Below are 11,340 nucleotides of genomic sequence, written 5' to 3' on the forward strand. Positions count from 1 at the left end.
TGACGAAGTTGATTTAAACAGCATGCCTGTAAACGTGAAGGTGCAAAACGAAGTAAGGAAGAAAGGTAGCAGAAAGGAAAAGTTCCAGGGCAAAGTCCCGTGAACTCTAGCTAGGCGGTTTCTTTTGCTTCTCTGCTATGCCCATGCCTGAGTCTGAAAGCCTTTCACTGCAACAGTACCCTTCTGAAATTTCACAGCTTAGCCACATTATTAAAGAGGTCTGGTTTTATCTGAGTTGATTTGACTCTCCTAGTTTGTATAATTCATTTATGTTTATCATTGCCTTTTTTGTATGCCATTTTCACTCTGCTCTAATGTATTTCCACTCTGCTCTAAAGTATCTTCTGTATGTTATGTACTTGCAAGCTCTTTCCATGTTTCATGTTTCTATACTTGGCCATCAGCTAACCGTCACCAGATACTATTTCAGATATTTGAGCATGTAGGCTCTGCCTATACCCTATGAGACTACACCAGAGTAATCCCTTCCACTGAAGAGGCTTATAAGCTTTAATTAAGTCAGTGGTTCTTGGCTTCATTTGATCAATACAAATCAAGCAAAACAACTTGGCTCTCATGCAGTTTAAATCATCTACAGTTCTTTAGCAACATGTGAATACTCCTTGGAATAGCATTATATACTAGAAAAAAAAAAAAACATTCCTTATTGGACAAAATAATGAACTATATTAGTGTGTTACATGTATGTGCTACATGTGTGTGCTATGTTTAGCTCAAACTGTGGCAGTAGTGATACAAGTGGGTATTAGTGCTCTAAAAGCATTAATTCCATTGGGGGGGAGCTTGAGGATAAGCACAGAAAAGATCTCGTACAGTCCCTTTCCAGAGCAGCAGAACCAGTCTGCCTTTGGTATGTTCAGCACTCTTAAGAAGCTTATCAGAGGCTCCATGGGTCCAATCCCAGCCCCAGTCATGGCCCATGTACCAGCCCAGCTCCAGCCCAGCTCCAGCCCAGCTCCAGCCCAAGCTCCACCTCCATCTAGCAAACAGGCTCTTTCATCAACTCCTCCATCAGCTCCACTGCCTCAGCCAGCTATGGTAGGATGCAACCATTTTCAGATGCAAGTTTGTGTTTGTTTTTAGTGCCTGTTAATTTTCCCTAGCTGAAGAACCTATTTTATTTTCTTCTTAATTGAGGACATCAACGGAATAAATCTTGTCACTTCTACTGCAAGCATCCCTCTAGCAATAGCAAGTATTGAGGTAGGGGTAGAGGATAATGTATGTAAACTGTATCATATTTATTACTGTTTAAACAGTTATGGCAGCATGTTCTTGTTGGAACTGGCTTTAACCAAGTCCTTTCTTTGTGTGTCAGGAGTGTATATTGACATTAATAATCACTGCAATCACCTGACAAAAGATCAGGTTATTTGAATTATTTTTTAGAAAAATCTGAATTTTGTGTTTTGATATTTTTCCAAAGTTGGACCGATGTAATTTACAGGGAAAAAAGCCTCCAACTAAAGAAAAACAGCCCAAGGAAGTGGAAAAAGCTCCTGGTGAGTGAACGGATAATGAAGTCTGTAGCATCTGTGAGAAATCCTCCCCCACAGCCTCCATGAATAGGCCTAACATAAGCTAACATAGGTCTGAATGCTCTGTGTTTTGTTTAGTAGCGGTCCAGGTAATAGAGTCAGAGTGACCTGCCTGGGCTGCAATGTATGTTTCCAGTCAAGGGTTACAGCCCCGTCTGTATGTGCACTGCTCTACCAGTGGGAGCACTGCCAATATAGGCAGAGAAGAGAAAGCCCCTTCTAAATCCTTTGTGTGTCTGTGTATAACCTCTCCAGTACCATCAGCTTCCCTGCCCTGTGTCCCTGCTCCCAGCCCAAAGCCAGAGGACAGGCCAGCTCACCCGGCCAATGGACAGCCACAAGCTGAATGGTAAGACTGAAGTAGTTCAACAGTTTTATCTTTGCATACCTGCAGGATGACTGGGGCTCACTTCCAGAGGGCTTTTAATACATATCAACCATTTTTCTTCTGTACTAGTTATGCCACCAAGCCCGCTTTGCAAACCAGATCAGTTACTAATTCAGTTACTGAGTCGCTGATTAATGTGAATGGACTCACTGGCCAGAACTTGCATTTGATTAATGAGATGATTACACAAAATATTGAGCCTAATTAATTCCAGGATCAGCTGGAAACCTGAATAAAACAAAAGCGTGGGGCATTCACTCTCTTATTCAGCAGACGCAAACATTACCCACAGGAGCTGTGTGTGCTAGAAAGCAGGATTACTGAGGTGAAAAGCTGAGAAGAGATTACGAGGTTTGGAGCACTTGTGATTAAAGAAGCTCTTGAGAGCTACTTACATTGAAGCAACAACACTAAGAAAAAGAAAAACAAGACCTTCATCAAATCAGTAGTTATTGTAATGAAAGACACATCCCCTTGCATTTAGCCTGTCACAGAGTTTAATTTGGCAGAAGGAGGATAAGTGCCCCTTGGCATTGTGGCCAAGGACACTTTGTTTTGTATGCATAGTGCAGAATTTGAACTCAAATGTATGCACTGATGTGCTGTGAATGATGTTATAGAACATAAAAAAACATTGCACACACCTGTCCCACAACTTACAAATCTGCAAGTCATATTTCATATTTGTTTTCATGAGAATATATTTTATACTGTATATAATCAATGGAAGTTTTCTGAAAGAAGGATAATTTAAACTAATTTTATTTAATATTGTCAATTTGGTAACATTGTTTTTCATGAAGTTTTTTAAAATTTAGTAATACTATATTTTTCCAAACTGAATTATGCCATTTACAGTTAAGTTGTTGGTTGTGAATGATTATTTGGAAAGTTTGTTTGTTTGATTTAGGCAGGAAACACTACCCTGTCTGCCACATCACACTGTAATAAACAAATACTCGGATGCACAACTTCGAGAGATAATCAAACAGATGCGGGAAAGAACAGACGTGTACAAGGGAAAACTCCTAGACCCATATGCATCTTCACCAGAGCACAGTCCTCCAGTCAGTGAGTATAGAGTCAGTTCAGTTCAGGTCAGTACACTTTAGCTCAGTGCAGCTCCTTTAATAGTCCCCAGAGGGGAAATTTGTTTTGCAGTCAGATATACTAAATGTGTAAACCACGAATAAAAACTGCATTAATAACATCCACAAAAACACCCAATACAGCTCATATATTAAATCCAGTAATTTAAAAATAACATATATCACAGATGTAATAACCTTATAGCCTTGGCTATGAAAGAGTTTATTCATATGTTGCTTTGAACCATTTAGAACTTAAATCTACCTGCTGAAGGAAGAAACTGGAACTCAGAGTTCCAGGCCCAGGCATGCTTTCTGGGTGACATGGCAAATGAATATGCTATTTAAGTGAGTTTGGACAACGCCAATTATCTTTGTGTGCCACCTTAACAGTGTGGCTTATTCTGGACATTTATGTTCCCAAACTTAGCAATTACAGAAAAACAACAGATTCAATAAATGACTTAATTAAAAGGCTCATGATCTTTCTGTCCACACTAAACATAGTGGATTTCCTTACAAAATACAGTCTTTGCTAGCCTTTTTTTTTTTCAAATTATATCAGTATTTACATTAAAGGACAGCCTATAATCAATACTTGTCCCCAGGTGTTTATAACTGTCAATAATGTCAGCTGCTGTAATTTTAATCAATAGAAGTGGTGAAAACTGGGGCACTTTATGGAAATCAATGTTCATATCTTTTATTTTTGTAATGTTTAATTTCAAATCCATATCTATAAACCATTACACAAAGTCCTCAAGCACTATAAAGTTATCAATTAGATTACCAAGGACAGTTTAATATTATTTGAAAGGAAATAACACCAAAATATCTAGATGCACCCATGCCTACTTATTTATTTATAAATTTATTTATCACTAGTCATCTGCTACATATTTATTACTTATCACTATAACATCTGGCCATTTTTCCTAACATAGCACCTGTTCTGAGAAAAAAAGATTTCTTAAAAAGGCGAGAGAAGACGAGAAAGAGAAAAGATGAGGAGGAAAGGAAAAGCAAACAGGAGGAGGCTGAGAAAGCTGAGGAAAAGAAGAAAGGAGAGACAGAAGAAAGGAAAGAGGAAAAGAAAAACGAGGAGAAAAAAGAGGGAGCTGCACCAGCCGAGCAGAAGGGTTCTACATGTCCACAACTCAAAGGCAGCATCATGGACACTGTGTTGAAACCAATTGAAGACAGTGTGGACAAGCTCCTGGGCAGATCCCTGGAACCATTCACAGGTTATAAACACATCATCAAACATAAAACCCAGGGGGAAAAAAGATAAGCGTAATACTGTACTTATTAGTAACCAGAGTAATAACCACAGGCCTGCCAAAATATTCTTAAACACACCCATGTATTACATGGCACCTGTTTCAGCTTTATATAAAAAAAATAAAATAAAAATTTCTATTCTTGCTTACTCATTCGTATGCTCATCTCTAGATCGTTGGTACATCATTTGGCTTAGCATAGTCACTATTGCCTTGAACTACAACCTTTGGTTCATACCGGTTCGCATGGCTTTCCCCTACCACACTCCTGGAACAGTTCCTCTGTGGGTCACCTTAGATGTCCTAGCAGACCTGATCTACATCATCGACATGCTTGTTTTCCAGCCACGACTGCAGTTCTGCATAGCTGGTGACATCATTGTATGTGAAAACACCTAAGTAGAATATTATCAGAATTTGCATGTTAACAAAAGGTTTTTATCTTTTTTCATCTTATTCAAAACTTCAAGTTCAAGTTCAAGTTTGGTTTATTTGTCACGTACATAGTCATATATATATATATATATATATATATATATATATATATATATATATATATATATATATATATACACAAAAATACAAAAAATATATAACAATGTAGGTACAGTATATGTATAATATGTATATATACACAATGTACAATGTATATATTGATATATGTGGATATATGGATATATTCAGTAATGGACTAGTTCTGTTCCATTATCAAAAATACATTGTTCTGTTTTTATCTTGTCAGTATGATAGAACTGTTATTAAGAAGAACTACAGAGACTCAAGAAAATTTCAGGTAGTGAAAAAAAAATAGGACATAAATGCATTCATTTATTTTGGCCTTCACACTGAAACTCAGTAGTAACATTTCTCAACTTTTTTTTCCTGTTAAGTATGATCTGATATCAGTCATGCCCCTGGACTTGCTGTATATGCCATTTGGATTCCGGTCTCTCTTCAGGATCAATCGCATCATGAAAGTATGTCATGCCGTGGCTGTTTTTGATTTGTGGTTGTTACTATATATTCTGATACATAGTTGTAAAATCAGTGATGGTGACTCTTTTTTGTAAGATTGGAGCATTTTATGAATTCAGTGATCGACTTGAGGGCATTATGACTAAAGCTTATATCTGGAGGTATGTAATCATAAGTTATAACAATCATAAGGCTGCTTATATACAAATTCAACAGTATTATCATTATTTTACTTATTAAGGTATTTTTTCTGCTTCTAAATATGTAATTATTACTTTTCAGTTTTACAGTTTGTGTTGACATGACCTTTTATAATCACCCATGTCATTTGCTCTCTCATTATTCTGTTAGGGTTATTCGTACCATTGGATATCTCCTGTTTGTCCTTCATATCAACTCTTGCCTTTTTTATGTGGCCTCTGAATACCAAGGCATTGGCACAAACAAGTGGGTTTACAGCGGTGAAGGCAATGCGTATGTATCGTCATCATTTGTTTAATAGATAAGAGAAGTGATCATTAATGAACACTGTAGCTTAGAATATGCACATTCCTCAAAATCACAGTATGTGTATGTGAGTATGTGTGATGTATCCTAAATGAAACCATTTTAAAAGGACAACCCCACCCCCACCCCCCCACCCAAAAAAAACAAAACAAGAAATTGTAATTTTAAGTCACTTTGGATAAAAGCATCAGCTAAATGCCATAAATGTAAATGTAAATGTAAATTCTACAAACTGGTTTCTCAGGAATGGATTAAGACAAAACTCGGGAGAATTAAAAGTCTGAAACTAAGATTAATCTTTGCCTGAAAACCCATTTGATATTTAAATAAATTTAAAATAAACTGTGGTCCATGAACTATTCTGAGGCATTAGCCTTTCTGATTTTTTTATATTCTCATAGCTACCTGGGGTGTTTCGTCTACTCAGAGAAATCCCTGTTGATGATCGCAGAACTACACCTTATTTGGTCAAATCTTTCAGATGACCAACTATTTTTTTGGGGGGCTATTTTTTGTCCATGGTTCTTGGCCAGGTAGACTTTTTTGTCTCTACACCTTTTTTGCTCCAGCTTTTTTATTCCATCTTATTCGGCACTGATTTTTCTACTGGCTTTGCTATTTGAGTTTCTTATATCCATTGACATTTATATTGATTCAGTTTGCTATATGTTGAGTATAAGAGTTTTGTGTTAAAGCTTATAAAAGATTAAAAGCTACTTTCTGTTTAACAGGTACTTGCGTTGTTACTATTTTGCTGTGCGGACCCTGATCAACATTGGCGGGCTTCCTGAGCCTCACACAATTTTTGAGATCACGTTTCAGTTGGCAAATTTTTTTGTTGGTGTCTTTGTCTTCTCAAGTTTAATAGGACAGGTAAAACATACAAGGTGTAGAATTCCGCAGGATTATCAACCAAACCCATTTGTTCATGGATTTATTTTTTCACATCTGACCAATTGATATATTCTTTAGATTTTATTCTGTAAACTTTGTAGGCTCCACTCATTGTTTAAAAAATTTATTTTGGCTAACGTTTCACTGATTTGAATGTGGCAGAATCAGCAGTTTTAAGTGGGATGAACACATCTGGTGCTGCAGCGCATGATGGTGTGTTACAGATGAGAGACGTCATTGGTGCTGCCACTGCTGGTGAAATGTACTTCCGCACGTCTATGGATGCATGTGTGGCTTACATGGTGTCAAACCGTATTCCAAAGTTGGTACAACATAGAGTGCGTACATGGTACAACTACACCTGGGCCTCCCAGGGTATTCTGGGTAAGAACTGTTTGGTAGGCATATGCATACATATGCAAATGTTCTAAGTAGAATGAAATGGAATGGAAAATGGACTATGACATCAAAATATAGATTCTAGGATGAGGTAGGTGAAGTGGGATAAGACAGAACATGTTCTGTCACTCTTTCATCAGACGAGTCAGAGCTACTGGAGCAGATGCCTCAGGTGATGAGGACAGCTATTGCTGTAGACATTAACCTTGCCACGTTTCAGAAGATTGACCTGTTTAAGGTGAGATTCCTTTGCTCCCTGGCTCCAATTCATGGACTCTGCAGAGAGACTATGGACACTAAAAATAATGCAGGGTTTACTGAACATATGCTTATACAGGGGTGCGAGAACCAGATGCTGGTAGACATGTTGTTGAGGCTGAAGTCTATCGTGTATCTGCCCGGAGACTTTGTCTGCAAGAAGGCCAGTTCATAAATGTTAACTAGGGTGTTCAAATTTACCAAACACTAACAGGACATAAAGGCAATTTATTTCAGCCATTTTGGTCTACAGGGTGACATTGGTAAGGAGATGTACATCATCAAAGCCGGGGAGGTGCAGGTCATTGGTGGACCCGACAACAAGACTGTCTTTGTGACATTGAAGGCAGGCTGTGTGTTTGGTGAGATCAGGTGAGGCGATACTCAGTTATACATCTTACAGTATGTTTATGTATAGAGTCATCTAAAGGCAGAGTGCATGACTGATTTAGAACGGACTTTCTCTTAGTCTTCTACAGTCTTCAGCTAATGGAGGCAACAGAAGAACAGCTAATGTGGCAGCACATGGATTTGCCAACCTCTTTGTGCTGGATAAGAAAGACCTCAATGACATACTGATTCACTACCCAGAATCCCAGAAGGTTCTGGCCAGAAAGGGAAGGTCAGATCAATTCTTAAAAAGTCTTGCATATAATGATACTGAAGTATCATTTATACCGACAAAGATTGCTAACAATACTGATTGATTTGTAGGACCCTGATGAAGGCCAAAGACTCGGCTGCAGTCGGGACAGAAGAACAGAGGAAGAAAGGACTAGAGTTGTTTGGAGGCAAGCCTGCCACTCCTAAAATGCTTCGCGCTTTTGGAAAATTCAACAAAAAAGGATTTTTGGAAAAACTCAAGGTAAGAACTCAATTTCTTTAAAACCGAGTCAAATGTACATTCTTGTAGTCCCATATCATACAATAATAATTTACTGAATATTTTTTATTTACCTTTTCTATTTCCTAGAGCGCTAAAGATCATCAATAGTTGCTAAAGAAAAACAAATGACATTCCCCTTAGGTGTAGCACATTCTGTTTTGCAGATTATATAGATACTTTATTAATATGTAAACCATTTATGAATCGATAAACTTTTTTAGACATTATTACATTTTTATTTGTAATAAAGGACATTAGGTATAAAACAGGTAATCTTCATACTAATTAGCTGGTGTTCAATGTTTCATCCAATACATCCAGTGTAAACACATGGGACTCTAATTTCACGGCTGCACTAGGGCATTTGTATCCACAAACATAGGACCCACAGTTAGGGTGCTCACTATTCATTTGCTAACAGGGCCAATGGATCCTGTAAATGGCTAATGGTGAAACCCACCTGCATAATCCCTTAGCCTAGACATAACATTGTGAGATTTCATTAACTGGTCCCTCTGTAGTTACCAGCCACTTTATTAGAAGTGTAGCTACCTTGTACCAAACCTTCCTGACCACCTTATTAGATGCAGCTATCTTATAAGTGTATTTGATAGGTTTACAATCACAGTATGCAGCACTGTTGGTATGCACACTTCACTAGTCCAAAAGTAGTCCAAAGAGTGAGATTGAGGAGATCTGAGGAACATTCAGCAAGCTGGAAATGAATTTATGGTGTGAGACAGCAGCCGACCAAAGTCCTGGGACACCATCTTTAGCACCTGCCCCTCTATTGAAAAGGCCTTTTTATTGTGGTTGCTGTTGTATATTTTTATACATAAGACAAGTATGCTATTTGTAAAATAAAATTTAATTGCACAATACTGAGATCATCTGCTCTGTCTACATAAAACAAGTAAACCAAAAATGACATAACATGCACAATTTACTAAATATTAGCTTTAAGTTGAAAGTTTTTCCATGTCTTATATAAAATAAATTATTTACATTTCCCCTGCACAGTTAATGCATAATGCCTTCACAACCTTCCTAATGACAGCTTATGGTGACAGATGTAGACAGCTTATGGTGACAGTTTACACCAGCACTGCTCATTCCTGAGGGTCTTGTAATATGTGTAGAGTATGATCAGAAACATTATTCTTAAATTTGGAAATAGTATGCAAGTGTGACACATATCTGTAACAGACTGGTATCAATGATGTAAATATTAATATCCCTGCAAGAAAAGCCTATTGTTAATAGCCACAGGAAGCAAAGCTGGAAATGAAAAAGATTTGTAGGAAAATATACAGCACAAAAGCAAAGTTCTGTAGGTTAATAGATTTTACAATTTAAGATCACTTTGCAGGCATATTCATTTTGGTTTTTGTCTACCATGGATGTGTGCTGTTTCCTTTGTGTGCTTGCTGGTACCATCAGTTGCTGTGTACATGTAAACTTAAAAGACCTCCTAAAAATTCCACTAGAGTTTGTTACATCAGCTTAGTAATAAATAAAAACAATGCTTCTCAGTGTGTTTTCACAGGCAACATGAACCCAAATGTAAAATTAGATTAACATCACAGGCCATGTCATGACACCATCACCACAGCAATGACAAGACTATGATTTTAACAAAATAACAACTGTACCCATAGTTACACTGCAGCAGCAGGAGAGGGTGTCCATCCTCGTCCTTCCTGTGGTGTCTGAGACCTGCACAGGGGTATGGCAGGTGCCCCCAATATACTTGTGGGCCGCTGGACAAGGCCTGCTGAACCAAACGGGCTCTTAACACGAGAGGTTTGCACTTATGTTGTCCTCTTCTCCTACCTCTCAGCCTCCTGAATCTTTCAAGCTTAATCCACAGTGCATGCGGAGGATTTAGTTGTAAAGGATGTTTGAATAACCGTGTGCACTGAAATGTCTTTCGGAAATGATTATACATATATATTACTTATTACGGATATAATGCATTCTTGCTCCATGTTTCATGATGAACTTTGAGGGTGGGAACCTAACAAGGATGCATGTTGTATTCTGTTCCTGCATCATGACTGTAGATTCCTGGATAATACTTCCTCTGTTTTCAGTTCAAGTTGTTCAGTGAGCCACCTGAAGGCAAAACTGAAAAGTCTTACCCTTTTATGTATATTAACAAAAGTGCTTTGTTAATTGTAAAGTCAATACCTCAAGCTTTTTTTCAAAGGAGATTCCATGTGTGAGTTCACAGTTAGTTAGCTTTTTGTTTGAAACTGTCATTTCTAAAGACCAGAAGTAATGACATGTACTCTCACCATATTCAAGGTATCCAAATGCAAATGTTTTGTTTCTTGTAAATAATAATTACTATAATCCCTATATACCTCCTGTAATACCTGCACTCAAACTCTTGCCTGTACTACACAAAATCACCATGTGAGGGACTTGGTACTACCAACTAGATTTGGTATTGGCAAAGAAAATTCATAAGCTCCATTTTTATAAACTTTATTCCATGTTGGTCTCAGGATATTTCAATGTACATATTCCACTAAAGCTTTGTCCTCCGTTTACACCAGATTGTTATGCTGCTCAAACAGTACTCACCATCAGCATACAAGCTAGTGGTGCATTGAAACTGCCCCTCCCCAACCCAATTCAGAATGAAAATGCTATAGTTTTATTTTCACATTTAGTAAGATACTGAGCTACTAAAAGTCATGTCATTGTTTTGCATCTAAAGATGATGCAAATAATTCTGATAATAAAAAGTCTTACAAAATCAACAGCAGTATTACCAACCAGTGTTACATGAAACAGTGCTGCTGGCTGTGTCTCTGGTGAAGAGAACAGCCACTGCTGCAACCTAGTCATTTTGCAGAACACCACCCTATTCAAAAGTTATGCAGTTAAAAAGAAAACCTCATTCAGATTATGTTGGTATTCTCCAAACTTCAGTTTGCTTACTGTAAATGTTTTGCATTTGCACCGAGCAAAAGAAGCACTCATGCTGAGACCATATAGTACCTCCATTAACTGATGATCTGCTGCCCTCTGGTGGTGGCCATCGTGTACAGATAATGAGATGAAACCTGAACCTGCATCCTGGCAGACACTGTGCAGA

General features: G+C 37.7%; 1 protein-coding gene across 6 annotated transcripts; it reads left to right on the forward strand.

Annotated features, from left to right (window-relative positions):
* Positions 1–156: 156 nt before the first annotated feature.
* cngb3.2 (cyclic nucleotide gated channel subunit beta 3, tandem duplicate 2) lies at positions 157–10,706 on the forward strand. 6 transcript variants are annotated; one of them, XM_081695992.1, is made up of 20 exons: positions 157–1,059; positions 1,159–1,224; positions 1,448–1,523; positions 1,815–1,908; positions 2,858–3,018; positions 3,980–4,279; positions 4,593–4,696; positions 5,058–5,108; positions 5,206–5,292; positions 5,387–5,451; positions 5,642–5,764; positions 6,529–6,670; positions 6,916–7,075; positions 7,231–7,328; positions 7,428–7,511; positions 7,602–7,720; positions 7,818–7,970; positions 8,063–8,213; positions 9,893–10,037; positions 10,298–10,706. In XM_081695992.1, the coding sequence occupies exons 1-19, from the start codon at positions 706–708 to the stop codon at positions 10,010–10,012; spliced, it is 2,508 nt and encodes an 835-aa protein (XP_081552118.1). In that variant the 5' UTR covers positions 157–705; the 3' UTR covers positions 10,013–10,037; positions 10,298–10,706. The 6 variants fall into 6 exon arrangements, with proteins under 6 accessions (XP_081552118.1, XP_081552116.1, XP_081552114.1 ...); XM_081695988.1 differs by having other exon boundaries at positions 163–1,059; positions 4,488–4,696; positions 5,642–5,737; XM_081695987.1 differs by having other exon boundaries at positions 165–1,059; positions 4,488–4,696.
* The last annotated feature ends 634 nt before the right edge of the window (positions 10,707–11,340 follow it).

Source organism: Electrophorus electricus, chromosome 14, assembly GCF_041902795.1.
Source record: "Electrophorus electricus isolate QZ-2024a chromosome 14, ASM4190279v1, whole genome shotgun sequence".
NCBI classification, from domain to species: Eukaryota; Metazoa; Chordata; class Actinopteri; order Gymnotiformes; family Gymnotidae; genus Electrophorus; species Electrophorus electricus.